This window comes from Stegostoma tigrinum, chromosome 2 (genome assembly GCF_030684315.1).
Source record: "Stegostoma tigrinum isolate sSteTig4 chromosome 2, sSteTig4.hap1, whole genome shotgun sequence".
NCBI lineage: Eukaryota > Metazoa > Chordata > Chondrichthyes > Orectolobiformes > Stegostomatidae > Stegostoma > Stegostoma tigrinum.
The window spans coordinates 119,808,464-119,824,368 of NC_081355.1; the positions used below are offsets into that span (position 1 = coordinate 119,808,464).

General features: G+C 44.6%; 1 protein-coding gene across 9 annotated transcripts in view; it reads right to left on the reverse strand.

Annotated features, from left to right (window-relative positions):
• The window catches only part of c2h10orf67 (chromosome 2 C10orf67 homolog), a 247,269-nt gene that overhangs the window by 220,143 nt on the left and 11,221 nt on the right, over nucleotides 1-15,905 (reverse strand). For 8 of the 9 annotated variants that reach the window (XR_007246588.2, XM_048522278.2, XM_048522240.2 and 5 more), the window contains 2 exons: nucleotides 6,919-7,062; nucleotides 4,025-4,099 (listed from right to left, as the gene is read on the reverse strand). Coding sequence is in view for 8 of the 9 variants with exons in the window: in XM_048522278.2 (XP_048378235.1) it covers nucleotides 4,025-4,099; nucleotides 6,919-7,062 (219 nt within the window). In the remaining variant the exon portion in view is untranslated. The remainder of the gene's footprint in view (nucleotides 1-4,024; nucleotides 4,100-6,918; nucleotides 7,063-15,905) is intronic. The other variant, XM_048522268.2, reaches the window with a different exon arrangement.

Consider the following 15,905-nt stretch of genomic DNA (forward strand, 5'->3'; position numbering starts at 1 on the left):
GCCATTTGGCCCATCGAGTCCACCACGCCATTCAATCATGGCTGCTAAGTTCCTCAACCCCATTCTCCCGCTTTCTCCCCGTTACCCTTTGATCCCCTTGATAATCAAGAACCTATCTATCTCAGTCTTAAATGTACTCAATGACCTGGCCTCCACAGCCTTCTGTGGCAGAGAATTCCACAGATTCACCACTCTGTGGCTGAAGAAGTTCTCCTTATCTCTGTTCTAAAAGGCCTTCCCTTTACTCTAAGGCAGTGCCCTTGGGTCCTAGTGTCTCCTACCAACGGAAGCATCTTCCCAACATCCACTCTGTCCAGGCCATTCAGTATTCTGTAAGTTTCAATTAGATCCCCCACATCCTTCTGAACTCCAATACGTATAGTCCCAGAGTCCTCAAACGTTCCTAAGTTAAACTTCTCATTCCTGACAGCATTCTCGTAAACCTTCTCTGAACTTGCTCCAGGGCCCGTACATCCTTCCTGAGATATGGTCTGGTCTGAGGATCATATGGTTGATGATTATGAGTTAATCCATAGGATTAAACATTTTTTCCATGACGCTCACAAATTCAAAAAGAACAATAAATGGAAAAGTGAAAGCAAGGCAAGTAGCCAAGGTAAAGAATGGATACTAGGAGTGCCTGAAGGTCTCTTCCTCAGATCAGCACACAAATTACTGAGGGTGGAGGTAAAACTTGGGAGGCAAGGTGTTTCCATTTTAACAAGGTAGGACACATTTGTTTGGAATGCTGGAAGTTGAAAGGGAAACTATGGGAGCTTTTGGAGTTTGTAAAAGTGAATTTGAAAAGGAAACTCACAAGGAAAAGGCCACAGATGAGATCATAGCTTCAAGATTGTAAGGCTATAAGATGTAGGAACAGGAGTAGGTCATTCAGACCGTGGAGTCTGTTCCAGTATTCAATGATATCATGGCTGATATGATAATCCTGAAGTCTAATTTTTTTACTTTTCCCCATAATCCTTGATTCCATTAAGGATTAAAAATCTGCCCGAGCCTTGAATATATTCAATGCCCCTGCCTTGACAGGTCTCAAAGAATGCATATATTCAAGAAGATTGCCTCTCATTCGTCTAAATTTCAAAGAGTTCAGGCCCAGCCTTTTCAACCTGATTTGTAGTGCACTATCCCAGTGGGTTGTAGCAAAGTTTGGAGACTTATCTGGGATTTGAATTGGCATCAGCTGAATGACCCATCGCTGACTGCATCAAATGCCTTCCCTTAGTTAAGGAGCCCAAAACTGGTCACAGTATTCCAGCTCTAGTTGACTAGTGCCTTATTTCCATCTAGCAAAACCTCCCAATTTTTATTCTCCATTGTCTTTGAAGCAAAGACCAATATTCAATTTGCTTTTCCTATTACCTGTTGAACTTGACAGCTAGCTTTTTGTGATTCATTGACAATGACTCACAAATCCCTCTCCAGCTTTCTGCAGTTTCTCTATTTAAAAACATTTAGCTCCCCTTCTTCCTGTCAAAGTGTATAACCTCACATTTCCTATAGTATATTCCATCTGTCGAGTATTTGCTCACTTGCTTAGCCTGGCTGTATTCCTCTGTAGACTCTTTGTGTCATCCTAAACACCTTCCTGTGCATGTATTTTCGTCGTTTGCAAACTTGGCTATCATACATTCACTTTTCTTATCAAACTTATTAGGTTTAAGTTTAACTAATTATGGACCCACCACTCACTCCTGTGACAGGTTGCCATCCCGAAAACTTACCCCTTTTTCCAACTCTCTGTCTTCTATCCGTTAGACAATTCTCTATCCATGCTAATATATTACCTCCAACACCATGGGGTTTAAAGTGCAGTATACCCTGTACACAAAGAGCAGAACAAATCCAACTCAGCCAATTACACTTCATCAGTTGACTCTTGATCATCAGTGAGAGATGGAAAGTGTCATCACCAGCATGGCCAAACAACACCTGCTTAGCAATAATCTGCTCACTGACATCCAGTTTGGGTTCTGCCAGGGCCACCTAGCTCTTGATCTCATGACAATCTTAGCTCAAAAATGGATCAAAGAACCGACTTCCAGAGGTGAGGTGAGGTGAGAGTGACTACCACTGACATTAAGGCTGTATTTGACTGGGTTTGGCATCGAAGAACTTGAGCACAAAATGGGCAGATAAGTGCTAGATAAGTTCAATACAGAGAAATGCGAAGTGATTAATTTTGATTGGAAGGACATACAGAGACAAAATAAAAATAAAGAGCACAATTCCAGAAGTAAGTACAGGAGCAGAAGTACTTGGGTGTAAATGTGTATTAGTCATCGAAGGTAGCAAGGCAGTTGCAAGAACAGATAATAAAGCAAACAGTGACTGAAGCATTATTAATAGGGCACAGAGAGCAAATAGGGGATTATGCTGAATTTATATAGGACACAAGCCAGAGACAGTACGTTATGTCCAGTTCTGGGTGCTACACTTTAAGAAGGATGTGGAAGCATTGGAGAGAGTTCAGAAAAGATTCCCAAGATTGTTTCTACAGATGAAGAACTTCAGCTATGAGGACAGATTGGAGCTGTGAGGGCTGTTTCCATGGAGGAAAGCAGGCTGGAGAGATTTACTTAAGGTATATAAAATCGTGAGAAGGGCTGGACAGAACAGATAGATAGGGTCGTTCTATTCCCACTTGTGAACAGATCAACAATAAGAAGGCACAGATTGAAAGAAATTAGAAAAAGAACTCAATAATATATAAGAAAACTAATTTTCACACCACTAGTGGCTAAGTGAGTGTGTTGTGCAGGTAGGTTCAATTGAAGCATTCGAGAGAATTAGACACTTATTTGATGTATAGGGCTAGAGGGAGAAAGTGAGAAAATGGTAGTACGTAAATTGCTCATCTAGAAAGTCAGTGTAGACACAGCAAGTTAAATGATATTCTGTAACAATTCTGTGATCTGTGAAGGCCTTGTGGAAGAACAAATCTCTGAGGAGAAACACAATTAATTTGTCTGTCAGCCACCAGCTCAGATTCTTGCATTATGCATACCTTATCAAAGGAACTAAAATCTGTACATGGTGAGACACCAGGCATAAGTGGGCTACAACCAAGCAATGGAAAAGGACAGTTTGTGTGACAGTTTACTGGAGGATAAAGTTGCCTATGGGTTCTATTGCACAGGGCTCAGCTGAGAACTGTAAAGCCATGTTTAACAAGATAATGTTGACAGATATGCAAACCAAAATGCTTAGTGCACTGCAGGCCTGGCACAGAGCCTGTTGTCACCATGCAGCACCTTGAAGAGTTCAGCTGCAACTTGGCACAGGGATTTGCACAGAGTTCAAAGTCTGTCCTTTCCAATATAGAATTCATGAGCAATTCCATGAGACTATGCGTGGACCCAGATGTAATCCAACATCTAATGTCCAATGTTTCAGTTTTTATTTCATTACAGGCAGAGGCCATCCAATAACTAAGACCTGCAGGCTGAGGTCATGAAGTTTCTTCTTGTTAAGATGCAAACATATTTTAGTGCCATGAAAGCTCAAACTGTAACCATTTTTGCTGTGGATACCAATGCTCAAAGGGGTTTGAAAAGTTCCACAGCTGATTAATAGTATTGTTGAAACACCACCCTGGAGGAGAGGAAGTGACTTCATTGACTTCTCTCAGAATTGCAGAATTTGTACCTTTGCTGTTATCTGTTTGTTTCCAGTCACCCACACTACTGCCAGATATGCTAAAATTCAAAAGCATGCTCCCAAGGTCCTGACTGCATGGGGATTTCCAGCAAGGTAACCTGCAGTCTCTTCCATTGAAAATCAGCAGCCTTCTACCAGCAAGGTTGTAGTCATTGAAGGGCAATGCTTTAGAGCACTGGACTCAATAATGGCATGAAGAGAAACAGTCAAAATTATGGTGCTACAATGCTAAATTTTGGGAGGTTATACTGTAAGGAATGGAAAAACCAGAATGGGCATTAACAACGTGAATTCTAAAAAAAATTTTTGTTTTGATATTGCAAGACAATTATTTAGTAATACCAACCTCAAATCCAGCATTGATCTTTGCTACTTCATTAGCAAGCTGCTGTTTAAAACTATTACGAAGGACTTCAATCCTCTGCAAAAATTAAAACAAACTAGTTAATTGAATGAGTAATTGTGCAACACTACTTTCCTTCCTACTGAGCTCAGGTTGGCATGAATGGAAATGGAGAGATGATGGAAGTGTTAGGATGGTCTGATTCAGCTGCAGGAAGGGAGTGAGGCAGGTTTGGTAATGGGTAGGAGGAGAGTGTAAGACGAGGCAGCAAAGAGTTGCAGGGTTGGGTTGGGTCCTGTGGTGAGGGTGAGGCCAATTCCAGCTGCAGTGGCTGGAGTTGGGTGTTTGAGTCAGTTCCAGTAGGGAGCCAGGGGGGTTACGGGCAGTGTTGGGAAGAGAAAAGAAAACAAAAGTTGGCAGCATGGTGGCTCAGTGATTAGCACTGCTACCTCACAGCACCAAGAGCCAGGGTTCAATTCCAGACTTAGGCGACTGTCTGTGCGTATGCACATTCTCCAGGTTATCTGATTTCCTATCATAGTCCAAAGATATGCAGATTAGGTGGGCTGACCATGTTAAATTGCCCATAGTGTCCAGGGATGTGCAGGCTAGGTGGATTTGCCATGAGAAATACAGGATTACAGGAATAGGGTGGGGAGGGATGGTCTGGTTGGGATGATCTTTGGAGGGTCAGTGTGGACTCAACAGTCTCAATGGCCTGCTTCCGTGCCGAAGGCGATCTATGTTCTATGGTACTGAATGCTAAATCTCATATACTACAGAATCTGGCAATTTTTTTTCTTCTATTCAAGTTTTATAAAAACAAAACAAGGTAACTGGCTCAACACGTAGCTAAAGACTTGTGACAAATTAAAAATAATCACCCCCGTGCAAGCAACGACTTCAGTGAGCCATTGCCAGGATGTGATCAACTCTACTGCCCCACACCTCAGGAGGGACATACTGGCCCTGGAGCGTGTCCAGTGGAGATTCACACGGATGATCCCTGGAATGGTAGGCTTAATGTACAATGAACGGCTAAGGGTCCTGGGGTGTATTCATTAGAGTTTAGAAGGTTGAGGGGAGATCATAATAGAAACTTACAAGATAATGTATGGGTTAGAAAGGGTGGACACTGGGAAGTTGTTTCCGTTAGGTGGGGAGACTAGAACCTGTGGGCACAGCCTTAGAATTAGAGGGGGTAAATTTAAAACAGAAATGAGGAGACATTTCTTCAGCCAGAGAGTGGTGGGTTTGTGGAATTCATTGCCACTGACTGCAGTGGAGGCCGGGACATTAGATGCCTTCAAGGCAGAAATCAATAGATTTTTGATCTCACAAGGAATCAAGGACTACGGGGAGAATGCAGGGAAGTGGAGTTGAAATGCAGATCAGGCATGATTTGAATGGCAGAGTGGGCTCGATGGACCGAATGGCCTTACTTCCACTCCTATGTATTATGGTCTTATAGTGTCAAGTGTTCCTGTAGCATGAGGTGGCAATACTGTCAGAGGGACAGGCTAACAATATCACTTTTTGTACGTGCATATTAGAACCAACACTTAATTTGCAACAGTTAAGCAAGTGGAATAAAGAGCTCTCTGTCCTGTTTTCCATTTTATCCCCATCCTTTAATCCTTTAAGAAATAATGCGAACAGTGCCACTAAGCAAATACAATATGAATCTCATTCACAATGTCCTTAGAAATTGTGTCCTTCACAAAGAATTTCAGCTCCTCTTCCAGGAGTTAGCCTGGTGCCCAGCCAACAACAGTGCCCAACCAACCTAAGTTCCACAAGCAGAGACTTCATGAAGAATCCATAGGCCTGCAGGACCTCCTCAACACTGCCTACAAAGCCTGGCACAGTGTAGATCTACCAATAATATCTCCAAGTGACAGAAGCAGCTGTAGCAACCGTATGCTTGCCTATTCACAGCTTCCAGGTCTAGCATATGTTTGCTTCAACTTCCCTGGCATACATGACTGGAATCATCAAGATTCACCTCTCATGGCACTGTTTTGTAAATGGTTTCAACCAGTTGTAATCTCAAGTTCAGCCTAAATTTCACTCGAAACTAAAAGGCTCTATTTTCCTTTGATATTTCCCTTTACAATTATGATCTGTTTCAAAAAATACAAGCTTGAAATCCCAGATTCAAATAAATCCTAAATTAATCAATAAGTTGATCCTTATCAAACTTGTGAATGGTCTACAGAAATTAACCAAGCATCCTCAGACAGCATCTTCCAAGCCATGCATGTCCCATTTCAACCTGCGAGTCCCATTGCAACCACTCACCATCCAGTCTTGGAATATATTGCTGCTATTTCACTGTCACTGGGTCAAAATCCTGGGACTCCCTTCCTAATGGCTTTGTTCACCCACGTGAAACTGACAACAGTGCTTCAAGAAGACAGTTCACCACTACCTGCTTTGGGGCTGGGCAATGCTGGCTGGCCAGCAATGCTGACATCTCATGAATGAATTTAGAAAATATATCTTATGCACAGAATGATGTAGGCAGTAATAATAAATGGTCACTTACAAAACCATGATAATAAAATGTGAGGCTGGATGAACACAGCAGGCCAAGCAGCATCTCAGGAGCACAAAAGCTAGCTTTTGTGCTCCTGAGATGCTGCTTGGCCTGCTGTGTTCATCCAGCCTCACATTTTATTATCTTGGAATTCTCCAGCATCTGCAGTTCCCATTATCTCTCACTTACAAAACCATATCTGTTTTAGTGCAATAGTTAATCCATGTGTCACTAACAGTTAAAATAAAGACTTGGCATGATTTCAGGTGAAACTAAATATTTGCCCCAACTGTATAAACACATAATATAACAATATATTCACAACAACATAACAAAAAAAATCAAATGTAAGTATTACCTGTAGATATGTATCTTGAAGATATGAATTGTAGTCATTAATTCTATTATACAGGTCTAAAGATTGCTGCTGCACTTTCTTTTCATAGTCTGCTTTTAGGAGCAATGTTTTGGATTCTAAACCTCTTTTAAGAATGGTAACTTCCTGAGTAAGACACAAAATATTAAAAATATTAGAATAATACTTTATCACATTAACTAAATTAGTACAAAAAAGGTTAATGACAAATTTCACTTACAGAAGAACATCAGGTAGATGACCAAGCTTCAGGAGGAAACTGGAAAAAGGATTCATGAGAACGGCAAGGAGCAAATATGGGAAAAGATTAGCAACTTGTGCAAAAGGGTTCCCAAAATACACATAAGGTATAATTCAGAGACGAGGAGAAATTGCTTCTCTCAAATGGTTGTGATTATGTGAATTTCACTACCCCAGAGTGTGGTGGTTGTAAGAACATTGAGTAAATTTAAGAAGAACATAGGCAGATTTTTAATTATTAATGGATAGAAGGGTTATGGACAGCAGGCAGGAAAGTGGAGTTGAGGCTGAGTTTATGTCAGCCATGATTGTATTGAATGGTGGAGCAGGTTTGAGGGCTAGATTATCTACTCCTGATCCTAGGTTTTTGTTTAATTCACTCACAGGATGTGGACACAGGATGTGGTTAGGCCCCTATTTATTGCCCATAATTGCTCAGAGGGCAGTCAAGTATCAAACACATTGCAATGGGTCTGGAGTCACAAGTAGGCCAGACCAGAAAAGGATGACAGATTTCCTTCCCTAAAGGACATTAGTCAACCAAATCGATTTATTTTTCAAACAATCAAACCTGCTTAGATGTTTAATTGCAGACTTTTGATTCCCGATTCTTTATTAAATTCAAATTCCATTATCCACCATGGGATTTGAACATGAGGGCCCAGAACATTTGCTGAGTTTCTCGACTAATAGGCTGGTGATAATATCACTAGGCCATTGCTTCTCTCATAGTTCTCATGCTCTTATTTTATGTTCTAGATAGACTGATCCTGACTTCATATCTTGCAACAGTAATACGTTCGCTGACAGTACAACTGTTTCTTAACAACTAATATACATTGCTGAGACTTAAGGAGACTCATGACAGTGTCTTTTAGGGGTCTGAGTGACATGGATTATGATGAGCTGCATGAAGAATTGAGCGACAAGTGTGGTGAGACCCAAATCAGCACTAGGATTATCTTGATTCATCTTTAATGCTTTCTATCAGCAGATCTAATGGCAAAATTACTGCTCAGCAGCAGCAAGATGCCATGTGCCCAGTATTTGATTGTTAAATGCCTTACCAATGATACAACTCATTTCAACCATATTCAAATGCTGGCCAAACTTACTAAACAAGTGAGACATTGAGAAACAAAAACAGAAATTGCTGGAAAAGCTTAGGAGGTCTGGCCACATCAGTGAAGAAAAATCAGAGTTAACATTTCGGTCGAGTGAGGAAGGGTCATTCGACCCAAAACGTTTCTGGCTCTGATTTACAGCATCTGCAGTTCTTGTGATTTTTGGTTATACATTGAATGAGCTCCACAATGAAACTAGAGTGAGCAGCTGGCAGAGAAAGCTTACTACTTGCTCTGAATGACTTCCATGTTGGAATCAGGCACCAACATCACCAGGCACGCTTCATTGGTATGAGCCATATGTAATCCCTATCCACAGATATATATATAATACAACCATATATATAGGTATATCTGACATATACCAATATGTCAGATATTGCTATCTGACATATCCCAGCCTTTATGAACTTATTGCAAGATGCACTGGAAACCATCATTGTAAGGCTGCAGCAAGGACACTGAGCTCAGATATATACAGGAAGCTTATGTACTGGACAAGACTGTATTACCAAGTTCTTCGCTTGGTCTCATTGCCTGTCTAGACACTCCAGCATTTTCAATGCCTTGTCTTTTGGTATTTTGCTTCCCCCCCACTCCCTTATCCATCGATAACAGATTCATATTACTGTTGTAACAAGGTGTAGAACTGGATGAACGCAGCAGCATCAGAGGAGCAGGAGAGCTGACGTTTTGGGCCTCGACCTTTCTTCAGAAATGGGGGAGGGGAAGGAGGTTCTGAAATAAATACGGAGAGAGGGTGAGGTGGATAGAAGATGGATAGAGGAGAAGAAAGGTGGAGAGGAGTCTGACCGGTCAAAGAGGCGGGGATGGAGCCAGTAAAGGTGAGTGTAGGTAGGGAGGGAGGGAGGAGATAGGTCAATCCAGGGAGGATGGACAGGTCAAGGAGATGGGGCTGGGGCTTGAGGTGGGAGGAGGGGATAGGTGGGAGGAAGGACAGGTTAGGGAGGTGGGGACGAGCAGGGCTGGTTTTAGGGTGCCTTAAGGGGAGGGGAGATTTTGAAGCTTGTGAAGTCCACATTGATACCATTGGGCGGCAGGGTTCCCAAGTGGAATATGAGTTGCTCTTCCTGCAACCTTCGGTTGGCATCATTGCGGCACTGCAGGAGACCCAGGATGGACATGTTGTCTGCCGAATGGAGGGGAAGTCGAAATGGTTCGCGTCTGGGAGGTGCAGTTGTTTAATGCCAGCTGAACGTAGGTGTTCTGCAAAGTGGTCCCCAAGCCTCCGCTTTGTTTCCCCGATGTAAGGGAGGCCACAATGGGAACAGTGGATGCAGTATACATTAGCAGATGTGCAGGTGAACATCTGCTTGCTGCTGAAAGTCTTCTTGGGGCCTGAGATGGGGGTGAGGGGTATGAGTAGGGGCAGGTAGACCACTTCCTGCATTTGCAGGAAAAGTGCTGGGTGTGGTGGGGCTGGAGGGGGTGTGGAGCGGACCAGATTCACGGAGATAGTGGTCCCTCTGGAAGGCAGATAAGGGTGGGGAAGGAAAAATGTCTTTGGTGGTGGAGTCGGATTGCAGATGGCAGAGGTGTTGGAGGATAATGCGTTGGATTGGGAGGTTGGTGGGGTGGTACATGAGGACGGGGGGATTCTGTTTGGGAGGGGACGTGAGGAATGAGTTGCAGGAAATGCGGGAGACACGGTCGAGGGCATTCTCGACCACTGAGAGGGGGTTGTTTTGGTCATTGAAAAACGAGGATATCTGAGATGTACGGAAAGTGGAATGCCTCATCCTGGGAACAGATGCAGCGGAGGTGAAGGAATTGGGAATAGGGGATGGCATTTTTGCAGCAAGGCAGGTGGGAGGAGGTGTATTCTAGGTAGCTGTGGGAGTTGGTAGGCTTGAAATGGTTATCAATTTCTAGGTGTTTGCCGGAGATGGAGACAGAGAGGTCTAGGAAGAAGAGAGAAGTATTAGAGATGGTCCAGGTGAACTTAAGGTTGGGGTGGAAGGTGTTGGTAAAATGGATGAACTGTTCTAGCTCCTCGTGGGAACACGAGGCAGCACCGATACAGTCATCAATGTAATGGAGGAAGAGGTGGGTTTAGGGGCAGTGTAGGTACGGACGAGGGATTGTTCCACGTAACCTACAAAGAGGCAGGGATGGCTTGGGCCCATACGGGTACCCATGGCCACCCCCTTTGTCTGTAGGAAGTGGGAGTAATCAAAAGAGAAGTTGTTGAGGGTGAGACGAGTTCAGCTAAGCGGATGTGGATGTCAGTGGAGGGGGACTGGTCGGACCTGCGGGACAGGAAGAAGCGAAGGGCCTTTAGGCCATCTGTATGGGGAATGCAGGTGTGTAGAGACTGGTCATCCACGGTAAAGATGAGGTGTTGGGGACCAGGGAATTGGAAATTCTGGAGGAGGTGGAGGGCATGGGTGGTGTCCAGGTAGGGAGTTCCTGGACCAAACGGAAGAATATGAGTCCAGATAGGTGTCGATAAGTTTGGTGGGGCAGGAGCAGATGGAGACAATGGGTCGACCAGGGCAGTCAGGTTTGTGGATTTTGGGAAGGAGATAGAAGCTGGCGGTGCGGGGTTGAGGAACGATGAGATTGGATGCTGTTGGTGGAAGGTCATCTGAAGTGATGAGCTTGTGGATGGTTTGGGAGATGATGGTTTGATGTTCGGGGGTGGGGTCATGATCAAGGGGGGCAGTAGAAGGAGGTGTCGGAGAGTTGGCGTCTGGCCTCAGTGTTGTAGAGGTCAGTGTGCCATACTACAACTGCGCCTCCCTTATCCGCAGGTTTTATGGTGAGGTTGGGACTGGAGCAAAGGGAGCGGAGGGCTGCATGTTGTGCGGGGGAGAGGTTGGATTGTGTGAGAAGGGTGGAGAGGTTGAGGCGGTTGACCTACTCCTACCTGCCTTCCTGCAAAAATGCCATCCCCATCCCAATTCCTTTGCCTCCGCTGCATCTACTCCCAGGATGAGGCATTCCACTCCCATACATCTCAGATGTCCCCGTTTTTCAAGGACTGCAACTTCCCCCCACTCAGTGTTCGAGAATGCCCTCGACCGTTTCTCTTGCATTTCCTGCAACTCATCCCTCACACCCCCTCCCCACAATAAAAACCACAACAGAATCCCCCGGTCCTCACGTAACACACCACCAACCTCCGATCCAATGCATCATCCTCCGACACTTCCGCCATCTGCAATCCAAAGACATTTTTCCCTCCCCACCCTTATCTGCCTTCTGGAGGGACCACTCTCTCCATGACTCCCTTGTTCGCTCCACACCCCCCCTCCAGCCCCACCAAACCCGGCACTTTTCCCTGCAACCGCAGGAAGTGCGACACCTAGCTCTACACCTCCCCCCTCACCCACATCCCAGGCCCCAAGAAGGCTTTCCACATCAAGCTGATGTTCAGCTGCACATCTGCTAATGTGGTATACTGCATCTGCTGTTCCCGTTGTGGCCTCCTCTACATCGGGGAAAGCAAGTGGAAGCTTGAGGACCGCTTTGCAGAACACCTACGTTCGGCTGGCACTAAACAACTGCACCTCCCAGTCGCGAACCATTTCGACTCTCTCTCCCATTCTGCAGACAACGTGTCCATTCTGGGCCTCCTGCAGTGCCACAACGATGCTACCCAAAGGGTGCAGGAATAGCAACTCATATTCCACTTGGGAAACCTGCAGGCAAATGGTATCATTGTGGACTTCACAAGCTTCAAAATCTCCCCTCCCCCTACCGCATTCCAAAACCACCTATCTTCTCCTCCATTCCCCTTCTATCCACCTCCCCCTCTCTCCCTATTTATTTCAGAACCCCCTTCCCCTCCCCCATTTCTGAAGAAGGGTCTAGGCATGAAACGTCAGCTCTCCTGCTCTTATGATGCTGCTTGGCCTGTAGTGTTCATTCAGCTCTACACCCTGTTATCTCAGATTCTCCAACATCGGCAGTTCCTACTATCTCTGAAACATATTACAGTTGTCTTGCTTTGCTGCTTAGCATAGGTACGAAGCAAGGGACTTAGTCACAGCTATCAACAGGCTCAATCAAGACAAGGGGAACAGCGTTCACTCAGGGGTTCCCAGCACAGTTAGTCAAGGGTAGTCTAGGCCTTGTTCAAGGGAGGGACACGAGGTCACAGTCAGGGTTGTCTCCTCAGAAGGGGTGAGAAGCCAAGTGCTGCAAACATGTTGTGATCTTTTTCTACCCTACTGTGGCTTTTTTCCTCCAGGAATAAGAGACTGACAGGAGATGAAAGTGGGTGGCACAGCTATTACTTTAGTGCAGGTGTGAAAGTATTCCAAGCGACTGAGTAGGCAGCACAGAGATTATACGTTGGATTAGAAGATGGTGGCACTTATCCTGGTAAAGTAGAGCAGGTCATTGGCATTCTTCCTACTGTGCTGGAATTCTTCCAGATAGCTAAGACTGCTTTAACCCAGATGTCAACCTCATACCAGGCTGCTATTCTACGTCAGCGTCACTCCATCCACCTGGACCACTATGATCCTTCCTGCAAAGTGGGGCACTAATTTCCCCATCTGTCATGACTTTTCTAATATAATATATCATTACAGTAAAATGTATAGAGCAGAGAACCTAGGGTAATTTCTAAATTAAATCAATATAATAGTGATTGCAGAATAGATAATTCATTGTTACTGCAGCATTTGGAATTGGCTGGTCACCAAGGTGATTCAAAATAAACACCTTTGTAGGAACGGTTTGCAGCTCGAGGAACTTCAGATCCAAACTGAGGATCTGGAGTCCAAGTTGAAGACATTGTGACACATCAGGGAAGGGGAAGTTACTTCGGCTCTTTGATCCAAAGGATGATCAAATCCCTCGGGTTAAATCATTCAAATTTGGTCTGTGACCAGGGACAGGAGTGTTTCACTGCAGAAGAAGGAGTTATTGGGACCCAGAGAGTTGCAACTGACAAGCCTCAACTTGACAGTTATGAGATTCTTGCAAGCTATACAAACAAGATTGAGGACGGAAGGGAGGACAAGCAAACTGACTACAGCACCATCTTTGCTGCGAACCTCTGTAAAAGCAGCTGTTCAAATGCAGGAAAGAAATAGTAATGTAACAGTTGAACAGAAACAGCAAAATTAGAGCGGTAAATACTCATCATTGCAACTGTGAGCCTGAGTCCCAAAGGCTTTGTTGCCAGCCTGGTGCCGAAGTTAAGGATATCTCCTCAGAGGTGGGCAGATCTTGGAGTGGGAGGGGAGAGAGCTAGTTGTTGTCATCCACCTTGACACTAACAATTTTGATAAATGAGATAGGAAGTTCTGCTGGAAAAACTTGAACAGGCTAGAGTTAAATTAAGAGCGCAGCCTCCTAGGTAGTACTGAATTACTACTGCCTAAACTACAAGTAAACCGTCAACGAAATAAGTCAAGGAGTTAAATGCATGGCTCAAAAACTGGGGTACTAGCATCAATACTGGACCAGAAATGAGTTGCTCCAGTGGGACAAACTTCAGTTTAATTGTGCCAAGACCAGTGACCAGGTAAATCCAATAATCAAGGCTGTAGATGGGGTTTTAAATGAATTAGATGGTGGAGGATTTTGGAGAGGAAAATTACAGACTTAACAAACAAAAAGATACAGCAACATGTAGGACAGCTATTTGAATAACAATACGTGAAGTGGAGTAGGAAAGCACAGAATGCACAAATATAGAAAAACAGCAGTAAACAGGGTGATAAAGGAGAAAAATAGTGAAAAACAAACAGAAGTAATGGTGCCTTACAGAGAGTATTCAGAAAAAAGTAAGTGAACTAAAGGCACAAATACAAGTTAATGCGTAATACCTTATAGCCATTACATAGAAACATAGAAGATAACAGCAGCAGTAGGCCATTTGGCCTCTGTAGCCCACACCACCATTCAACATGTTATGCAATTTCAGTATCCCACTCCCGCTTTCTCCCCATACCCTTGATCCCTTTAGCTGGAAAGGCCACATCAGGTCTCTCTTGAATATATCTAATGAACTAGCCCCAACAACTTTCTGTGATAGAGAATTCCACAGGTTCACAACTCTCAGAGTGAAGAAAGTCTTCTTCAACTCAGTTCTGAATGGCTTACCCCTTATTCTTAGATTGTGGCCCCTAGTTCTGGACTTCCTCAACATCAGGAACATTGGTTCCACATTTAGCCTGTCCAGTGCCATCAAGATTTTATATGTTTCTATGAGATCCCCCCTCATTCTTCTTAATTCCCATGAGTACAAGTCTAATTGATTCAGTCTTTTTTCATAAGTCAATCGTGCCATCTTGGAATTCAGACTGGTGGACTTTAGCTGGATTCCCTTGTAGCAAGAATATTCTTTCTCAGACTAGGAGACCAAAGGCCCAGTGCAACTGCAGCAAGCCATTCCCACTCCGATACTCAAATCCTCTCACTATGAAGGCCAGCACGCCATTAGCTTTCCTCATTCCCTGCTGTACCTGCCTGCCAACCTTCAGCGCCTCGTTCACCAAGTTACCCAGGTCTCGTTGCACTTCACCTTTTCCTAAACTGTCACCATCAGATAATAATCTGCCTCCTTGTTTTTGCCACCAAAGTTAATAACCTCACATTTATCCACAAGAAGATCGAAACTGAAAACTAAATATTCACAGACAGGCATGAATGAAATGGTGGAGAAGCTTTGTTAATATGGGATGGAATAAGTATAAGAGCAAGAAATGGTCTTGGGTTAGAAGATGTAGAATCCATATGGCTGGAGGTCAGAAATAACAAAGGGAAGAAGACACAGGATTAGTCTACAGGCCGCCTACATTAGCTATTTGATGCAATAAGAGAATAAATCAGGATATAATGTCATATAAAAAAGCAGAACACTGGTCATGAGCAACTTTAATCTTCTGATGGATTGGGAAAGAAAATTGGCAAAGGTAGGCACCAGTAAGATTTCATAGAGATAATGGGAACTGCAGATGCTGGAGAATCCAAGATAATAAAATGTGAGGCTGGATGAACACAGCAGGCCAAGCAGCATCTCAGGAGCACAAAAGCTGACGTTTCGGGCCTAGACCCTTCATCAGAGAGGGGTTGGGGTGAGGGTTCTGGAATAAATAGGGAGAGAGGGGGAGGCGGACCGAAGATGGAGAGTAAAGAAGATAGGTGGAGAGAGTATAGGTGGGGAGGTAGGGAGGGGATAGGTCAGTCCAGGGAAGGCGGACAGGTCAAGGAGGTGGGATGAGGTTAGTAGGTAGGAGATGGGGGTGCGGCTTGGGGTGGGAGGAAGGGATGGGTGGGAGGAAGAACAGGTTAGGGAGGCAGAGACAGGTTGGACTGGTTTGGGGATGCAGTGGGTGGAGGGGAAGAGCTGGGCTGGTTGTGTGGTGCAGTGGGGGGAGGGGACGAACTGGGCTGGTTTAGGGATGCGGTGGGGGAAGGGGAGATTTTGAAGCTCGAGAAGTCCACATTGATTACAACGCATCATCCTCCGACACTTCCGCCATCTACAATCCGACCCCACCACCCAAGACATTTTTCCATCCCACCCCTGTCTGCTTTCCAGGAGAGACCACTCTCTCCGTGACTCCCTTGTTCGCTCCACACTGCCCTCCAACCCCACCACACCCGGCACCTTCCCCTGCA